Source organism: Sus scrofa, chromosome 6, assembly GCF_000003025.6.
Source record: "Sus scrofa isolate TJ Tabasco breed Duroc chromosome 6, Sscrofa11.1, whole genome shotgun sequence".
Classification (NCBI taxonomy): domain Eukaryota; kingdom Metazoa; phylum Chordata; class Mammalia; order Artiodactyla; family Suidae; genus Sus; species Sus scrofa.
In genome coordinates, this window is record NC_010448.4 from 84048888 (window position 1) to 84069516 (window position 20629).

At 45.4% G+C, this 20629-nt stretch overlaps 1 protein-coding gene across 2 annotated transcripts in view; it reads left to right on the top strand.

Annotated features, from left to right (window-relative positions):
* The window catches only part of ARID1A (AT-rich interaction domain 1A), a 74574-nt gene continuing 54786 nt past the window's right edge, over positions 842-20629 (top strand). Inside the window, exon 1 of one of the 2 annotated variants that reach the window (XM_021095630.1) lies at positions 842-2048. In XM_021095630.1, coding sequence (XP_020951289.1) covers positions 909-2048 — 1140 coding nt within the window. In that variant the 5' untranslated portion in view covers positions 842-908. The remainder of the gene's footprint in view (positions 2049-20629) is intronic. The other variant, XM_021095631.1, reaches the window with a different exon arrangement.

Consider the following 20629-nt stretch of genomic DNA (forward strand, 5'->3'; position numbering starts at 1 on the left):
GCTCCGGAGAGGCGTGAGCTCCGGGCCGGGTTTTCCCCGAAGCTTCGGCGGCGGCGCTGCCGAGCGAAAGCGGCAGAGGGCCTGCCGTCGCCGCGGCTGGTTCTCTCCCCTCCTCCTTTGTAAGGGGAAGGGAGCGAGTCCGTTCCACGGCCTGCGCCCGCTCCGCGCTCCGTTCCGGGTTTGCCAGGAGGCCGCGACGGCGCTGGGTAAAATGGCAGTGCTGAGCCTCGTGTCGGAGTGAGGGGGACTCGGAGGAGAGTGGGGCGCTCTAGCCGCTCACTCCGGCCGCCCGCCCGCTCGCTCGCCCGCTGCCGCGCAGCAGCCTCAGCCCGCGCCGAGGCCGGGGAGGGGAGGCAGGACGCCCGGCCCGGCCCACGCTCCGACTCTGCCTCCCGGCGCCGGGGCTGCTGCCGCGCGCCCTCAAGCCCGCCCGTCCCGGGTCCCCCTCCCCCCGCTCCCTCCCTCCCCGCCCCCCTCCCCCTCGCCTCCCTCCCTCCCCTCCCTCCCTCCTCCTTTCTCCGGCAGCAGAAAGCGGAGAGTCACAGCGGGGCCAGGCCCTGGGGAGCGGAGCCTCCACCGCCCCCCTCATTCCCAGGCAAGGGCTTGGGGGGAATGAGCCGGGAGAGCCGGGTCCCGAGCCTACAGAGCCGGGAGCAGCTGAGCCGCCGGCGCCTCGGCCGCCGCCGCCGCCGCCTCCTCCTCCTCCGCCGCCGCCAGCCCGGAGCCTGAGCCGGCGGGGCGGGGGGGAGAGGAGCGAGCGAGCGAGCGCAGCGCAGCAGCGGAGCCCCGCGAGGCCCGCCCGGGCGGGTGGGGAGGGCAGCCCGGGGGACTCGGCCCCGGGGCGGGGTGGGAGGGGGGAGAAGACGAAGACAGGGCCGGGTCTCTCCGCGGACGAGACAGCGGGGATCATGGCCGCGCAGGTCGCCCCCGCCGCCGCCAGCAACCTGGGCAACCCGCCGCCGCCGCCCTCGGAGCTGAAGAAAGCGGAGCAGCAGCAGCGGGAGGAGGCGGGGGGCGAGGCGGCGGCGGCAGCGGCCGAGCGCGGGGAAATGAAGGCAGCCGCCGGGCAGGAAAGCGAGGGCCCCGCCGTGGGGCCGCCGCAGCCACTGGGAAAGGAGCTGCAGGACGGGGCCGAGAGCAATGGGGGTGGCGGCGGCGGCGGCGGCGGAGCCGGCGGTGGCGGCGGCGGGCCCGGTGCGGAGCCGGACCTGAAGAACTCGAACGGGAACGCGGGCCCTAGGCCCGCCCTGAACAATAACCTCACGGAGCCGCCCGGCGGCGGCGGTGGCGGCAGCAGCGATGGGGTGGGGGCGCCTCCTCACTCAGCGGCGGCCGCCTTGCCGCCCCCAGCCTACGGCTTCGGGCAACCCTACGGCCGGAGCCCGTCTGCCGTCGCCGCCGCGGCGGCCGCCGTCTTCCACCAACAACATGGCGGACAACAAAGCCCTGGCCTGGCAGCGCTGCAGAGCGGCGGCGGCGGGGGCCTGGAGCCCTACGCGGGGCCCCAGCAGAACTCGCACGACCACGGCTTCCCCAACCACCAGTACAACTCCTACTACCCCAACCGCAGCGCCTACCCCCCGCCCCCCCAGGCCTACGCGCTGAGCTCCCCGAGAGGTGGCACTCCGGGCTCCGGCGCGGCGGCGGCCGCCGGCTCCAAGCCGCCTCCCTCCTCCAGCGCCTCCGCCTCCTCGTCGTCTTCGTCCTTCGCTCAGCAGCGCTTCGGGGCCATGGGGGGAGGCGGCCCCTCAGCGGCCGGAGGGGGAACCCCCCAACCCACCGCCACCCCCACCCTCAACCAACTGCTCACGTCGCCCAGCTCGGCCCGGGGCTACCAGGGCTACCCTGGGGGCGACTACGGCGGCGGGCCCCAGGACGGAGGCGCGGGCAAGGGCCCGGCGGACATGGCCTCGCAGTGCTGGGGGGCTGCTGCTGCTGCCGCGGCTGTGGCGGCCGCCTCGGGAGGGGCCCAACAAAGGAGCCACCACGCGCCCATGAGCCCTGGGAGCAGCGGCGGCGGGGGGCAGCCGCTCGCCCGGACCCCGCAGGTACATGGCTGAGAGGGGAGGGGGCTGGGGCGAACGGGGTCCTGGGAGTGGGTGGCAGCTGCGGGGAGCAGGCCCGAGCCGTGGGTTACCCCCAGTCCGAGGCCCCCACTGCTGGGGAGCTGCCATTGTCTGGCTCTTCTCTCTTAAAATGGCTGCCTGTCTGCCTTCCTCTCTTTCCCTCCCTTCAGCCTTTGTGTGGGGCTTTCCCAGAAGTGTCTGCTTCCCTTCTCCCTCTACCCTGGTCCCTTCCAGCTCCGGGGGTCTTCAAGGGGGTGCGGGGCAGAGTGTGCAGGAAAGGGCCCAGCCCGAGGTGAGGGGGTGTTGGGGGGTCAGGATAGGGTGTAGGCAGTGCTAGGAGCTCGGGAGTTGGGTGAACAGTTTCTTGCTCACCTGCTGCTCTTCTCTGCCCGCCCCCCCCACCTTCCTCTGGGCCGTCCCCTAAGTGTGCTTTCGAGGAGGGGCCCCTCGGGCTCGGGGGACCTCGAGGTTGGGCAGGGGCCTGCTTGGGGGCAGCTAGAGGCCGGCTGCGGTTCACCCAGGGCAGCCCGGGCCGTCTCCTGTCTTAGTCTCTGTCCGCCCAGTGGCCTGGGCTTCTCCCTGGAAGTGCTGGTAAACAGCTGAGTGATTGGAGTAGTAAGTGCAGATTGCTTTGGTTTGGGATTTGAATTATGGAGGTAAAATCCTTCTGTCAAAGCCAGGAGACAGTTGGTCTTAGGTTGACATCCTATCTGTGATCTGATTGGCTCCCCATCTCCTGCTCTTGGCCATTTATAATTGCCTCTGATGTAATGGTACAACAATCCTGATGAGCTCATAAACTTTTACACTCTGCTTTTCTGCCAGTGATAACCCAAACCATCGCTGCCACTATCTGCTTTTTATTCCAGAGCTGAAATTGGCTGTGACCTTGAGGAGGGAGGTTTAAGCAGCAATACTGTATCAGCAGGAGCAGAGCCCCAGACAGGCTGCCCTTGTTACATTGTGCCTGAAACAAAAGAGGAGGCAGTGGCATTTTGCTTGTACCTTGGATTTATTTTGCTTGTTATGTTTTATGCAGCCTGAAATAGATTCTGTGTTGTCAGAACACTAGCTGAGTTTTTCTCTACAATGGGTTTGCTGTTTGTTTTGGTTTTGTGACTTTCCTGATGGTATAAATGACTTCTTTGATGGCTCTGAAGATGTGTTTGTCTTGAGTAATTTTGACCCTGTTCGCTTTGCAGAATTGAAATTATTTTACTGAGCTTCTTATTGAGTGGCAAATGTGGGATCTTTATCCGAGGGGGTAGGAGAAAACTTTCTGAGAACTGGAAGCTTTCTGAGAGAATTTCATATTCAAGTGTTCTGTTTTAAGGGAGGCTGGCCTCGTTCTTTGTTTACGTGTTGAATCTTGTTAACACTTTCTTTTGTTAATTGAACTTTGGGAGAGCAGCTCAATTTAAAGGGAAGCTGACATCTTTCCTTGATGAAGATGGTCTTGAGAAGAGGGACTATCTCCTAAAGGCTTGGTTTGGTGAGATTTATCATTTGTTCCTGGAATATCAAAAAGACTAGTTTTCTGTTTTGTCATCGGTCGTTTTAGAGTTTTGAAATAGAGGTTGACCAATTTTCTTCTCTGCATTTTAAGTTCCATTTATTTGTATCTTCCAAGAAGATAAAGATATGATCTACAGTGATATTTAAGATTTGCTTAGACACTACAACTTTTAGGTACATTTTTATGCATTCTCTTTTATTCCGTGCTTCTAACCTCTTCATCATGTTCTGTCTTCAAGGCTTTGGTCAGGCATATTTGATATTCTGTGGAGTTGTCTATCTTTTCAAAGAGGCGGGGAAAAGCTCCCTTATGTCTGCCCTCCACCCCACCCACCCCCCAGCAGTACCAAGTTGTACTTTGTGCTATGAGATGTTTTTTTCACTTGTACGGCCTAATTAGATGTATTCCCTTCCCATCCTAGAACTGGTTTTCTACTCTTTCGTTGAGCTGGGAATTTTGAAAATAGTTGTGTCAGATGGCAGGTTTAGAGCTCTGTGCCCTGACTCCATGTCTTTCATAATGTTCTACATCTGGGCAAGAAATAGGGGATTTTTAAATTGGATTTAGTGTCTGAGGCATAAATTTTGTCTTAGAAAACAGAACATTCTCTTGTCTCTGGGTCATATCTCTTTCTCCTCATTTTTTCCCTTTTTTTTTTTTTTTGCAGTGTTGAGGGGAGGCTGAGAAATTTAACTTCAACTATCAAAAGAAATAAAATAGTTTGGGGTATGTCAGGCTCATTTAAACACAAAAGTTGAATTCTTTCGACTTCGGAATATTCAAGCAAATGCTTTTTTTTTTTTTTTTAAACCAACTTTTGCCATACAACGATTTGTTTTTCAATCATTAAACAAGTATCTGAGCATTTTATCTATGTACTAGGTACTATGTTTTCTGCTGGGTAAATGGTAGGAAAGTAGGTACAGTCCCTGTTTGGAAGCTTGTCTGTTCTGCCTTTGGGTGAATTTTCTGATTCCTTTTAATGTTACCAGGGCTGGCACTTACACAGTATACAGTCCTATTTTATTTCAGTTCAGTTGCCTACTCCCCTGAGACCCAGAGCATAGGCTGGTGAGCATTCACTTGTAGAAGAGGCAAGATGCAACTCAGGGTTTTGTGGGCTGCTTCAGGTATGTCATCTCGATGAGAGTTGTAAGTGGATAGATTTTGTTCTGAATTCCTTTTTGCTGCTTAAGGATAAACCTCTTGTCAGACTATTCCTAAGCAGTCTTAGATAATAAGGTCTTGCTCTGTCCTCTTCTTTCCCTACCTCAGTCTCGAATTAGGATTTTCTTTTGCAGAGATTTGATTGACACAGCTAAGGTGGTAATGTTCTCATTTGACTCTGCCTTTATGAAATAAAGATTAGGTAAGTGTGTGTGTTGAGGCTGTGTTTTTTCACAGGTGCTAGGAAGATCCCAGAAAACAAAACTTTTCCTTTATGCCTTTCCATAACTGGTGTTGTCTCAAGGTGTTGAATCCTGTTACTGATGAGATATTCTTGAGTTAGCTATGTGCTTAGACCTTGTGTAAAGCCTTTTACTTGGGATGCTGTGTTACCTTGACGGTAGTACTAGCTCATCAAAGTAAAAACTGGAATAGAGTACGTAGTCTAGGATCAAGATGGATTTGATTGTGGAAGTTTGGCTGTTAGTTCCTGCTATGGAAATAACAAATGATGTTTCTGACTCCTAGGAAACAAATACAGGAATCCTGGGCTTATTATGGGAATGCCTACTGGCAGAAATTCTGGGCTGGCTGAAACACAGGACTCTTGGAGTGCTCTCAAGTAGGAGGTACCAGGAAAACCACACCGAGATGGCACTTAGTTGTGAGGGCTTCATGTTTCTTTGCTTTCCATGAGAGAACTGGGGGTGATGGGGGTTGGGATGGGGGTGAGAGAAGAAAGAAAACAGGACCAGGGTTGGCCTTTTTATATTGGTCCCTGTGAAGACTTTTTAAGGTTCTTTTCTTTGTGTGTGACACAGAGTAACTATGACAAGTGGCACCTGCTGTAACAGGATGTCTTGGATTGCATTAAACATTCATATATTAGATTGACTCCAGTAACTTCTGCAAAGTCTGTGAACCTTTTTTGAAATGTGGAAATAAATTAACAAAGTATTGGTCAGGGCACTTTCCCATTCCTGTCCCCAAAAGGTTGTATTGATTGGCTTTAGATTGCAAAATTCTAGGTGCAACTGAAGCATACAAATATGGATAAAATGTATTCAGAGTAAATTGGCACTGAATAGTTCTTCCTGCCAGTGAGCTAGGATGATACCTCAGTCTCTGAAATGGAGTCCTGTTTCCCTTGGCTTTTGTCTCTGTGTTGTTCCTTGTTTAGGTTGATCATTATCATTACTGATGCGCATAGAGTTGTGTGTGGCATCGGGTAGTGAGAGGTAAAGAGCATAGGACTTGGGGAGAAGAGGCGCGTTGGTTCCACATGTAGCTCTGGGTTAAGATGTGGATGTGTAACGTGGGGCAGGGCATTCGCCTCCTCTGTTTCATTTTCCCTTCATCAGTAAAGTGAAGTTGATGGACTGCATAACCTCTGATGCTGCACATCTGACTGTGCTTCCATTCCTGGCTTGTTAACAAGGGAGCTTCTTTCTGTACCTTTTTCTGATAGAAATCTTGAGACCATCTTTTTTCCCTAGGCCCAAGTTTCTCAAGGCTGTTTTCTCTTGAGGATTTATAGGAGCAAATTCTGAATAGTTGGGAGCATGTGGTCTGTGGCCCTTCACAGAGAGAGCCCTACCAGACCGTTTTGCCTTGAAACTGTTACCTGTTTGTCATTAGTCATTGCATCTGGCTGGTGGTTTTAAAACACTAAACAGTAAATGAAAAATTAGGCGGGAGTTCCCATTGTGGCTCAGCAGTAATGAACCCAACTAGTATCCTTGAGGACTCGGGTTCGATCCCTGGCCTTGCTCAGTGGGTTAAGGATCTGGCATTGCCATGAGCTGTGGTGTGGTTTGCAGGCATGGTTTGGATCCCACGTGGCTGTGGCTGTGGTAGACAGCTGTAGCTCTAATTCAACCCCTAGCCTGGGAACTTCTATATGCTGTAGGTGTGGCCCTTAAAAAGCAAGAAAAGAAAAAAAAGAAAATAGACTTCATTAAAATAAGACTTGAAAAATAGTTCCTTCAAAATCTACATGACAGGATTAGAGTAGGAGTGGGGTGAGGAGTGGGTATTCATAAATTCAGCATTAACACTCAGTTTCTTTTGGGGGGATAGGAAGGTAATGAGAGATAGCATTAATCTTTCCAGACTCTTCTGGTGTTCAGGCAGGTCTAGGTCTGGTTTGGGCAGTTGGTTGTAATCTGAGTGCCTGAACTTGCCCTGTAAGTTTTGCTGAGAGAGGAGCAAGAGTTCCCGAGACTAGACCAGGAACAGGAAAAGCTAAGCATTTCAGGGTCAACTTCATAGGTGTATTGCCTTTTCTCATACCCCTATTTTTTGTTTGTTTGGTTTGGGTTTTGGTTTTTTAAACTATGTGGTGTGGTTTGCCGGTGGTCTTGAAAATGCTGTTCTTTCAGCTGTTCTCTAGCATACCTGAATTTCCAGTCTTTCTCCTCCTGGTTTAGTAGTTTAAAAGTGTAATTCTGGCATTTTAGAGGTGTGTGAGAAGGAAGCTTTCCTTTATGAAAGAGGGAAAAAGGTAGAGGGAAAGGTGTTTGATAATTCTCTGCTTGACACAGCAGCTTCTTCACTCTGAAGGAACCAAATGTTTCAGAGCGTTGTGTAAATACTTGCTGAGCTGTCAATATGTACCCAGGAGGTTTCTGTAGTAAGATGTAAACGGCTCTATAGAATGTTTGACAGGCAAATTAATAAACAGTTTTCAAGCAAAGATAATGTTAGTGTGGTGGAATAAAATAACATTGAAGAAAAAGACTTGGGGATAAGGAAAAGAGGGTAATGCTGGGGGCTGAGGCTGTGGGTGGAGAGCATGAAGATAAGAAGAGATGATCTAAAAGAGATTTAAAGTGAAAAAGATGCTGCCCTGGAAGAGAAGCCTCCCCACCCCTGGCTCCATGCTAAGATCAGGGCACAGGAATCCCTGTTCAAAATTGATTGCAATTTCAGAGTGAAAATAAACAGGAGTTTAGAAAGAAGGGCCTAAGCTTCACTGGTGAAGTAATGCGCTCCTAAAACTTGGTTTATGAGACTGTGAGCTTTAAATTTAAAGCCTTGTCCTTTCAGAAAGGTCTTCTCGTTGAGTGAGGTTTTAAGGTTGGGTTTGCATTTTTGGAATGCCAAAAAGGAGAAAAAAAGATACTACAACTTCACTATTGTCCTCAGCCTCAGTTCTGCGTTGGCTCTCTGGGTTATAAACCCACTCCAAGGGCCAGGTTTATTGATATGGTTTTTACTGGACTCTTGTGTATCACTTATACATTAAAATTAATGCCCCAGGTTCCTGGGTCAGTACGAAGTCCAAATGTTTGGGGACTCACTAAATCCTGCCTAAAGGGTTATGTGGGTAGATTCAATCTTTGTTTTTGAAATTGCCTTTTTAGGATTAAAAATATTTCTGGGTTCCTTTAGTGAAACATCCTTTTTATGGAGGAGGAAGTATTTTAATATTTTAGCTGTCTGCCTATTGTACTCTGCTTTGGTTGCCTTGTGAGATGTTTTACTTTGTTAAAGTCCCTTTTTAAACTTAATCCACTGACTCTGACACCAGTTTTCTTCACAAGTAGTGAAGTGTTTTTTAGGCCAGAGTCCTGGAAATGCCTTTTGACTCAGTGTAGTAGTAGGGAATATGAATGTAATTATGGCTTTGACCATAATTTTTAGTTAGGTCCAGCTAATTTACTAAAGGCTATCAGTTTGTTTTAAAACAAAATACAAAAACTTAGGTTGACACGGACATTGGTTGCTTTTCCCAGTATAGTGTTGGGAAAGGGATTAGAACTTTAGGCTTATTGCTGAGAACATGAGTCCCGTCTAGCTCAGGGAGATCTGGAGATTCAAATGGGAGTGGGAAATAGCTCTAAGCAAACACATTGATCAGAAAGTAGGGAGGGACTTAAAAGATAGAGGCAATATCTCCAAAGGAATTTACTTTTCTTGGAGAAGCATGCTTATGTGCACACATTTGGAAAGCGGGCACAGCAAGGTTTTATAAATGGATGTAGACCAAACTATAAGCTGAAGGAATCAGAGAATAAAGAGCAATCAGATTTGGTTAGGGTAAACCTGAGACAGCTTTTCAGAGGCAGCGATTTGTAAAGTTAAATGTCCAAGAAGGGAAAAGTTAAAATATTAATGTGCTTTTTCATAATGCTATTCTGAGTTCCCTGGGCTTTGCAGAATCCAAATTACACATCCATCCCCAGACCTGTAGTTGTCTCATTCCAGTGACTTTGAAAATTTGGACTGTAACCGTAAAATTCCATGAAGGAGTGGTTTCAGGGTCTTAGTGGTTCCTGTGGTTATGTGGGGGCTTTTAGTACAACCTGCCAAGTTCTCGGCAGTTCAGGGGCTCTTTTGTAGTAATTTTGGGATTGGAAAGTTGTGTCACCTTTAGAGTTGTGTGCCCTGGACAACTGTACAGTGACGGTGGTTCAGCTTTGGTTAGAGAGCCCAAGTTTTCTTTCTTTTTGTTTTTTTGGAAGTTAATTGGCCTTTCTTAAAACAGGAACCATGATGTACCTGTTGGGACTCTTAAGGCTGCTGTTATTTCTGAAGATTTGGGGGCTTTGCTCAGGTTGAGTTGCTCGGAATCACACATTATATTGAGGGTTATTGGGTGGGTAAGTCTGCACATCAGCAGTTTGCCCATCTGTTCACAGAAATGGCATTTTAATACTGCTTTTGATTAGGTTGGCTATGGCCAAGAAGCTCATAAAGCTGCAAACACGTACTTACTCCTTATGGCAGCCTCTGAAATGTAGTGACTTTGGTTTCTCTTTACCTGTTGGTCCATGTGTGATTGGACCACCTCTGATTTCTGGCACTTTGAAAAAGGCTGTAAGTGGATGCTTAACAGCTGAAATGCATGGACTGTCCAGTGCCAAGCTACTACAGTGCTTCCACCTGGAAGAGGAGGGTTACACTGTTAAAAGTATGGAGTGCTGAATATAGATTCTAGGTTAGAAATATCCCTTCCAATATCTTTGCCTTGCTGTTCTGGCATTTTGCAGAAGTGAGTTTCCAGTAACTTAGAATTGGGCACCAGTGGTGTGGTGTGTAGGGGCTTGAGACAAATTCCTTTGTCAGTCACGTTTTAGAGAAACCCAGGTGAGGTGAATGTTGACTTGATCTCTAGGGGTATTCTCTGAACTTGATCTTCCCCCTGTTTAAATGGATAGCATTAGTTTTTATTGAATTTGAAGGGACATAAGAGTGAACTTTTGTTTGTTTTTGTTAGTCATTTGTTCATACTAGAAGATGGTCTTGGGACAGGTTGAGTCTTTAGACCTATTTTATTTTATTTATTTATTTATTTTGTCTTTTTGCCATTTCTTGGGCCGCTCCCATGTCATATGGAGTTTCCCAGGCTAGGGGTCTAATCCGAGCTGTAGCTGCCAGCCTACGCCAGAGCCACAGCAACGCAGGATCCGAGGTGCGTCTGCAACCTACACCACAGCTCACCGGCAACGCCGGATAGTTAACCTGCTGAGCAAGGGCAGGGATTGAACATGCAACCTCATGGTTCCTAGTCGGATTCGTTAACCACTGCGCCACGGCGGGAACTCCAGGTTGAGTCTTTATTTCTCAGTGGCTTCTGCATTTTCTAAGGGTGGACTGCAGTGGGAAGAAGCCTAGTGCCAAGAATGCATTCCAACATGCTGCATGGTAGGAAATTTGATCCCTAAAATGTTGACTTAGTGTTGGTTATGGTACATATTAGAAATCACTCAGTAATCCAGGACAGATTTTTGTTGCCCTCCAGGAAGTTAATGTTGATATGAAATACTAAGGGGCTTTGGACACCAGGCTGTGTGCTCTTTAGACCCAGAGTGCTGCTTGAATATGAAGAGGAAATGTGCCATGTGCTTTTTCCCTCTTTTGCACTTGGGCTTCCTTATGGCTTCATTGCTTCTGGGTTCCCAAATCTGCAGTGTTAGGTATTAGACTTCCTCCTCCCTTGGCACTAGCACATTCATAAATTTTTTTTTGTGGCTTATCACAGCAGCCAAGATTTTTGTGTGCTTTTTCCTCTTAAACTTGCTATCTTTCAGCTTGCTTGTTTATAGACATCTCTGTTAAAAGGAACTCCCCTCTTCAGATCTAGCACCAGCATAATGGCAGCAGGGTAGTTTAGGGATTGGTGTGATATCAGTCATTTGAAAACCCATTTGCTTTGTGCTTAGTGTTTTTTATTTTGCCTCCTGTTTTCCTTGAGGTCACAACTTGCTTGCCAGGCATGAATGCATCTGGGTCCAACTGTTTATTCAAAACTGACTGGTGCCTGGTGTACTTTGACTTTAAGAAGAGTGTGAGTTCAGCCAGGTGGTAGAGGATTAAAGGCTACATCGTGCTGGGTGCTTCCTTTTAGAGGAAACAGATCTGTCTTTGAGCTCTTCTTGCCCAGTGATTTCCCCTCTCTCGGATAGACCTTATTACAGCTTTCTCTTATCCTTAAAGAACACGTTATCTGAGCAGAAATGCTGGAAACTGGTTGGCTGTTTGTTACTGTTTTCTTGTGAATATAGATGGCTTACTCTTTTGCCTTTTGGACAAGATTCTCTTCAGGGCCTAAGGTGATGGAGTTTCATTAGTTGTACCAGCATTAGTTTAGGAGGATGAAACTTTTTTGTTTTTTCCTTTTTCAGCTGTACTTGTGGCATATGGAAGTTTCCAGGCTAGGGATCGAACCAGCAACACCACAGAGACAAGCCAGATCATTAACGCACTGCGCCACCACAGCAGGAACTCCAAGGAGTAAAAAACTTGATGATTCAGATTTGGATAATGTGCCTTTTCATCTCTGGACTTCCGATGTTTTACCTGTTTAGGAATCTGAACTGCCAAAGATAAAGGATTTGGGGATCAATTCTCTCTCTTTTTGAAAATCTTTGTTGTGACCTTTATTTATTTACTTATTTAGAATGATTATAGATTCATGGATTTTTTTTTTTTTTTTTTTTTTTTTGGCAATGCCCACACATTTGAAAGTTCCCAGGTCACGGCTTGAATCTGTGCCAGAGCAACAACCCAAGCCACAGTAGTGGCAGTGCCAGATCCTTAACCCACCGAGCCATCAGGGAACTCCAAGGATGATCAGTTCTATAGGTAGTTTATCCACAACTTTGTCCTGGGCCAGGGATAGGCCAGGGAACCTCACTGAGTACCCCGATTTGAAATGATGATATCTTGGGTGTGAATATTAGTGATAACTTCCCTGTATTTGAATATTTACTATGTGCCTGCCAGATGCTATGTTTGGGTCTCTCTGAATTTCTTCATTTAATCTTCAAGACCATGAAGTGGTTTCTGGTGTTACTCCTCCCACTTTACAGATGAGGAAGTAGAATAAGAATGAGAAATTTTCTCCAGGACAAAAAACAAGTAAAAGGTAGAGTTTAGATTTGAATCAAGGTTTGTCTGATTCTCCAGAGCTATATAACATTATAAAATACTAAATTTGCTTCTCCAAAATAAGTTACTCAAGCAGTAGAGCTTATTGAGACGTTATTTTTGCAATAGTCTAGAACTCTTAAATGGAGTGAAAGACTGAAAAGACTTTAGTTACAATTTGACATTATGCCTAGATTTCTGTCCCATCTATCTCTTCCATTTAGAATTTTATTTGGGTTTTTAATGAATGGCCATATGATCCCAGTGGTAAGAACTGGCAGCATTTTGTCCTTAGGCCCTTTTCTCTTTGGGAGAGATCTTTGAGAGTGGGGGTGGAGCTCTTCACTTTGATCTAAGTGAGAGTAACTTGCAATATGAAAATATTTACGGAGTGATTTTACTTTCTAGAACTCAGAGCACTCACTAGAGAGACGAAGTTATTGTCTTAATTTTCCACTTGGGGAATGTGAACACATAAAAGGTTAAGTGCCTCATATGAAGTTTCACAGTAGTCAGCTCTAAAAGTGAGATTTAAAGTTCCCTTAAGCTGTGCGACTTCGGACAAGTCACTTAACTTCTCTGAATCTGTATCCTCAACTGTATAAAAAGGATAAATACCCACTTTGGGTTATAGTAAATGTTAAATAATGTATGTGAAAGTATTTATTATCAAATAAAATTTTGAACACAGCTACTAGTTGGTAGAGGCCTCTGCTTGAGAGGGGGATAGAGTTGAGTGGTTAAAGACAGCATTAGTCTTTGCTGAATTAAAAGCTGTCCCCATAGTTCTTAGCTACATCTGAGTTGTTTTAATCCTTTAAAAAAAAAAAAGAATAAAACCTAACATTTTATTAAGCACCTGTTCTAGTTGAGAGGTACATTAGTGCAGTGGTTCTCAGTGCAGTCCCTAACCTTCAGCATCAGCATTACCTGGGTCCTGTTTAGAAATGTAAATACTCATTCAGACGTACTGAATCCAAAACAATGGCAGTATGTTTTAACAAGCCCTCCAGACCATTGTAATGTACACTCAAATTTGAGAACTACTGGATTTATGCACTTATGTTCAGTTAGGCTGCAGAGTATATCTGAATTACCTGAGGGGTTTCTTCCAAATTAACCAAAAACTAATGTTTATGTATCTGCCCCTCCCATGATGCTGAAAGTGTTATTGGTTGGAGAAAAGGTTAAAAGTGTTAGCGGGAATTCCTCTTGTGGCTCATCGGGAAACGAACCTGACCAGGAGGATGGGGATTCAATCCCTGACCCTACTCTGCCGTTGCTGAGAGCTGTGGTGTAGGTCAAAGACAGTGGCTTGGATCTGGTGTGGCTGTGGCTGTGGTATAGTCTGGCAGCTACAGCTCTGGTTCGACCCCTAGACTAGGAACTTCCATATGCCGTGGGTGCAGCCCTAAAGGGGAAAAAAAAAAGTGCTTGGGGATGGGAGTAAGAAAATACTTTTTTAAGGTATTTACCCCTTCTACTCAGGGGTAATGACAGACTCTTGTTTCATCACATATCTGTTTATAGGACTTGGGGACTCCTGCCTTCCATTTTTCTTTCTCTTAGTCATTTGGTGGCTCAGCATGAGGGTAATCTGAATCCGTGGTCCTGGTTGTTTGATAAAAGTGGAAAAGCTCATTTTAGGATGGTGCCCTATAGTGGTCTCCAAGTATGACCAGTTGAGAAAACTGCCCAAAAAGTGATTCTTAAAAATGTTATGCAGTGGCCAGTGTTACAGCATTAATTAAATGCCATGATGTCCTTTCTGCTCATAATGGCCAGAAGAACTGAGAAGAGGGTCTTTGGTGATCTGGTGATCTTTCAGAAAACAATCCTTAATGGCTTTTCTCTGTCTCTCATCCTTCATCCCCCAGGGCCTCAGTGGCCAGCTTGAGTTTTGCTGTTGTTTCTTTCCTAGGGTCTTTGGTTGTGAAGTCCTAGTAAATAAACCCTCGACTCCTGACAAGTTATCTCATCTCTGAAGTGGATTGGGTCTCTTTGAGGAATGGACATTAGAGCCAAGACTTGTTCCTAGTTGTATGACTTAATAAATAAGGATTGTACTTGGCACAGAAATGAAAGTTACAGAAGTGGTTGGATAGTAAATATTAATGATGCAAAAAGACCAAGTGGAGAACCAGTGTTCTAGTTAGTCCATGTGGGCTCTCTGAAAACTTGACGTGGTTTCTGAATCCTTCCCATTAAAAACAAGATTCCTGTACCAGACCTCTTTTCCCTTTTGCCTGAGAAGGGAAGCTGTGATCACCATGGCCCTGCTGCAGTGAAGGCAGAGTCTTCCAGGAGGCAATATGCTAACAGTTTGATCTATGACTTGTTATTTGTACAGATGAATACTCTGAAATAGTCTTATTGCATTAACCACTGAGCCACCTCGTAGCAGTAGGGAGTTTTTTGTGTTTCTGTATTCTGGATTTACTTTATCATCCCTCTGCCATTTAGCTTTATTTTCTCTGTTCCTTTTTCATTTTTTATTCTCTCCTTTGGTGTCTAACTCTGTTAGTAGAATGGAAACACACGGAGACCTTAGTAACTTTAACACACCAGAGCTGGGCTGTCTTTAAAAGAACTGGAGATGCAGTTTATACCACTTTGAGATCAGCATCATTTCAGTGAAGATTCCTGGTATCTGCTTACCTCTGTTGGAGTGGCCTGGCTAACTGGAGGCAGGGCGTGCCTTGTCTAATTAACTAATAAACAGAAGTTCCCTAAGTGGGATTTCTGCCTCTTCTCTTTTCCCACTTTATTGTCTTTGGTCTGGAGACTGTTTCTTAGCCTTCCTTAATCTGTTTTGGGGGTTCTGTTGGTCCAGGACAGATTTGTAACATTCTTGTTTTTCTTCCTAGTCTGTGATTTGAATCATCTGCTTTCCCAGTGCAGCTTTGAATTGGCTTCTTTAAAACCCCTACATAAAGCCTCAAGTGACCAATGTGTGGCCTCATTATGGCATTTTAGTTTAAAATAAAATGAGATTGAGATAGCTGGTTTCACCCACCCAGACACATTTACCAGAGGGAAATTCTGTGTGCCTTGAATAAGACAGTCTCAGAGTGTATAAGAGTGTATAAGCCAAAACGGACTTTGGGTGGGTTAGGGATAAATTTTAGCTAGATTTCCAATAGCTTAACATGCCAAGTATCCATCCCAATTTGATTATACTGGCCAGAGATAGCATATAAAGAGGAGAGACAAGTAAGCTTCAGAAAAGACAGCTGGTAATTTTGGTCTGGTTTCATGTATTCCTGGTATAAATGATGAAGCCAGAGCTCTTCTGTACACATTTGTGTGGACAGTGGTGTAGAGGAGGTTGATACCAATGTGCTTGTGTTGCTCTGAAGAGAATTGGAGTATCTATAGGACTCTATAGCTCTTCATTTAGGGAACTGCTGACCTTAAAAATGCCTGAGGATTTAGGAACCTCTATAATCTTAATAAGATTGGCTGTGCCCTTGGCCATTCTTTAACATGTTTTATTGTGCCTATTATAGTTTAGAGTGGACTTGGGACCAAGTGAAAGGCTGGCATTTTTGGAAAGTGGTCCAAGGCAGTCCTACGAATTAATGAAATAAATAATGACACAGTTACTGCTTCTCGGTGTCTTTATCAAAATACAGGACTTGATTGGACTGGTGACAATCAAAGCATGATAAACAGAACCCCTATGACGCGTAAGTCAAGTTCTTATAGCTAAGTGACATGTTGCAGATAGCTTTTTTCATATAGAAGGAAAAACTTTGGCAGAACGTAGAACGGTGTGCTTAGAGAAATTTAGGATGTTTTTATATAACCCATGCCAGACCAGTCCAAGTTTGGAGTTAGAAATAAATTAAAAGGAGTGGGGAAAAAGCTTTTTAAAGAGAGGGCAAAGTTTTTTTGGCTAGGAGCAGTTTTTGCCTTTGCCTTTGCCTTTTTTGTTTGTTTTTGAGCAAGTTATCTGAAAAACAGTTTAATATATGGAAGTGGGAGGAGCGTTTTAGAAACCAGGTCAGAAAAACTAGGTGTGATTTAGAAGTGTGTCCTAATTGAAAAGTTTATGTGTACTCTCCTGGGTAAAGCTCTGTAAGGTTACATGACTCTTACCTCTCCATGTATCCCTTAAGTGTACCTTATCAATTCATGATACACGACACAAGGGAGAAAATATCAAAAAATTATGACCCGCTCAGTTTGGCTTCACACTAAAGTCCCTTGACTTTAGTCCCTTCACACTAAAGTCCTTTCCCTAGAAGCACCAAAGGATGGTTTATGGGAGGAAATACTTTTTTTCTGGTGTCAACTCATACCACCTTATGTGGGTAGCAGGGTCAAGTCTTGTGGCAAAGCTTTTTTCGAAAAACCCGTGAGTACCTGCCTACCGTTTATCAATTGCTTACAGTAATGCAACAAATACTGAATGAGCTTCTACAGTGTTTCAGGCACCAGGATTCATAATGCCTGCCTCTAATATAAATAATCACAAATAACTATATAATCATAGTTGTAACTAATGTACTGGGGAAGTGTACTACCTTCAGTAAACTATTTTCCAACTATTTTATAAAGTGAATTTTTATTTATGATTATCTTGGCTAGAGGGTGGCTTTGACTTTTGGGCTATTGGGCTGGGTACCAGTCAGTTCTGATTCCCTTTCCCTTCACTGCTCCAGGGTCAAGTGTTACAGGAAATTCTCCATCTCAGATTGGACTTGTAATGGGCTAGAGTCCATTGTTTCTCAGCGAGGCTCTTCTTTGTGTGGCGATACATTGCAGGACATTTGGCATCCTGCTCCCCAGGTAATAAATGCCAGTAGCACCACAGAATCTCTGATAACCCAAAAGGCACTTCCGTACATTTGTTTCCAAACACTTCTCCGGGGCTAGTATTGCCTTGGTTGAAAGCTATTGGGCTTTATTGTCAAGATTCTTGGAAGGAGCTATTGAACAAATTCCTTTGGGAGAAAGTAGGTGGAGATGGAGAAATGGAATTGGTCAACCCTTTAGGTGTCTGACTTGTGTGTTCTTGTTTTTTAAGTAGAGATTTTGAAACTGCTTTCAGCTCCATTCTGCTTTTTCTCCTATTGAGGGTAAAGAGAGGGAAGTAATTTGTTAGCTAACTTCCAGTTGACCATTTTGGGTTTCTGGTCCTGAGTGTATGGAACCAGAACTTAACTGTTCTGGTTTCTAAGCTTTATTGCTAGAAATTTTGGACTTGTGTAGGGTGATGACATTTTTGGGTTCTAGAGTAGACTGCAGTCAATTAAACACAGACACATGCCTACCTTGTATAGCCTTGTAGCTTATATATTCTAATCTAGAATATAAACATTAAACAAGATAAATAAGTAAACTTTAGCATATAGCCTTAGTAACATGTGCTCAGGAGCAAATAGAAGTGTGCAGGATTGAAATTTTAAATGAGTTCATCAGGGGAGGCCACGCTGAAGTGAGATTTGATGTGAAAGAGAGCTATACTAATACCTGGGAGAAGAAAGAGTATCCCAGGTGGAGAGATCAGTGAATCCAAAGGCTCTGAGGCTGGAGTGTGTCCACCTGGCTTGAAGAACAGTATTTTGTGTTGTTTTGTTTTGTTTATAATGTATTAACTCATTTCACTCCATCCTGAGGGTGCTACTGGTATCTCTGCTCTGTTGATGCAAACTGAGGGACAGAGAAGTTGAAAGCATTGTGGAGGCAGAGTTCTTAGAACTGACCATGTAGAGCCAAAGCATTTCCTTTCAGCATGAAGGAGCTTAGGAGTTGCAAGACCTCTAGAATTTCACTTTCTCTTATACAGTTCCCTTTCCTTTCCTTTTTTAAAGTAGGAAAGTTTGTTTTACAAAGATCTCTACTTTCCCAGAGCTTCTGTTCTTAGTCTAAGATACAGACAGTGAACAAGGTAAATAAGTAAAGCATATAGTATTGCTAGTGATACATGCTCAGGTGAACAAGACAGGGATTGGATATAAGAATTTGGGAAGTCATGGCTTTGTGAATGCTGCTTATTTGAGAATATGAGGTCCGTTACCGGTTTTTCTCTATTGGCCAGTCACTGCCCTCTTCAGACCATTGTTTGGGTAAGGAAACTGAATGTGCATGTGAGTTCTAGAGTCACTCTGCGGGACATGGGAGGAGCTTTGGAAGTAGTCCGTGTAGCCCAAATGCTCCCAGACTGGATGTGAGAATTGCCCAAGGAGATTCTTGGCCCCATCTCAGAGCTGCTGATTCAGAACCTGGAGGGCAGATTTCAGGTGTGTAGCTGAGGAGATTAAGGTACAGCCTGGTTAGTCCCCCCTGCCCTAGCTGGTCAGATAAGTGGGATCGGAAGCTAGGCATTCTCTCAGTCTAGGGAACTCTTTTCACCATGTTGTACTGCTGCCTTACTGTTGAGATCAAAAAGTTGTAAAGAAGAGTATGTTTAATTTTTTATCAAATGGCATTTTCTTGGGGTCCTACTGATATATTATATCCTTGGGTTTTAAATAATACCTTAAGAAGAATTCTTTCTCAAGAAGGTGTGTTTTAGAGCCATTTGTAATTTCATTGGAAATTGAGAGAAATTGGTTAGCTAAGTTTGGTCTTCCAAAAAAGTGATCTTTATCATTTTTGGGTGAGTTTTTTCTCTTTGAAAGGTGGCTAATAAAAGTGCTGTGGATAAAGAGAAGAACTTTATCATTTATTGGGGAATTTATTAGTTTGATGCTTTAGTTGCTTTATTTGAAGAGCTCTGTCAGGAACCAAAGAAGAAATAAAGAAATATTAGCCACCTGGTTGTGGTTTTTCTGTCATGACTCTTTTGGGTAGACAGCTGTGAGGTGGCTATTACAGTTGTCTCTCATAATCTGTTTGAGTTTTGTAGAAGATTCAATGACTCTTATTACTTTGGTCTCTTTTTTCCTACCCTTAGTGAGTTTTTTCCTGATCTTCTGGTTTGGAAGGATGAAACAGTAGGCTAAATATCTCTGAGCCAGGGAGAGAGCCAGGCCTCTTTTCTTGATCTCTGTCACTTTAGAGACAGAATGTGGGTTAGAGTGTCCTAAGTCTGTTGTCTGGTTGTAGCCCCTCCTAAGGGCTACATCAGGTTGGTGCTTTGGGTGATGTCTTTGAAATGGGCTCTTACTGAAAGGGAGAGCATGCCCTGATGTTCTAGAATCATTTCTATCAACAGAGTGAAGTAAGTAGAACGTTTCATTGATTATTATTTGTATTCAACTTGGACACTAATGGAACTGTTTTTTTTTTAATGGCTGCACCTACAGCATGTGGAAGGTCTTGGGCGAGGGACTGAATCTGAGCCACAGATCTGGCAACACCTAATCCTTTAACCCGCAGCACCTGGCTGGGGATCGAACCCATGCCTCTGCAGTGGCCTGAGCCAATGCAGTTAGATTCTTAACCCACTGTGCCACAGTGGGAACTCCACAAATGGAACTGATAAAAAATTAAAAAACAAAAAAAACCCTGTCTCTTCAGAGTGGTAGTTACGAACTAGTTGTTAGTAATTCCTCTCTCACTGTTGGCATATGATCAGTTTGTTTAGAACTTAAATGAACTAGAACTGAAATGGAAGAATTGTTTTCTGTCTCTTGTAAAGTAGAGAAATGGAATGTGATTCTCAGGTTGTGAATGATAAGAAACATAGGCTAAGTGGGTCTGATTTCCTGGATCAGGTGTTGGTATATCCGATGAGAGATTTTTACTTTCCTATCATCCCTTAAGCTTCAGGAAATCATTAGAGATATCTGGTGAGGCCAAGCAGGAGGCTAAGAATCTCTTATTGTCCTGGGTAACAAACAATGGGGAAACAACTGTTTAAATGAAGGGAAAAAAAGAAAGGAATCTTCTTATTTTAGGAGGCAGGGTCTGGGAATAGAACTAAACAAGCAGGTGTCTGGGAGAACCTCATTTGGGGTAGAGCTCCTTGACCAGTCTTCAAAGCCATGAAGTACTGGAGGAGTAAGAAAAGACAGGATGAGGATACAGATGTCAGAGTGGCTAGGGAGGGGGGCACAGTGAGAATGGCTTATGCTGGTCAACTCGTGTACCAGGGTGCAACGGGCTGTTCTCTTTAAGGAGGTCTACTCCTCGGCCTTCCTCAGAGCTGAGTGGGGCCACGTGGAGCTTGCAGGAAGCTGATAGTGGGTTGGTTGCAAGAGGCCTTAACTTTTATATTTGTCCCTGCTGGAAATGCTCCTTAATAGGGGAGGGTCCCAAACGGGAACTGGATCAACAGCTGCCGCCTGTCCCTGTAATCACAGGAAGCCTAGCCGGGTGCCTTTGTATGGGAGCTCCACAGCCAGACAATAGTTTGTGCTGGCGGGGCCATGTGGCGGCGAGTCACGTGACCTGGGGCTGTTTTCTGCCGGGGTCCTTACCCATCTGTTCTCTCGGCTCTTTCTGGGTTATCAGGCGCCAGTCCAAGTCCTCCCAGGCAGCCAGCTTCATGGCCAGAGATTACGAGCACTAACCTTCCTGGCAGGGGCGGTGTGGCTTCGAGTTTATGCAGATT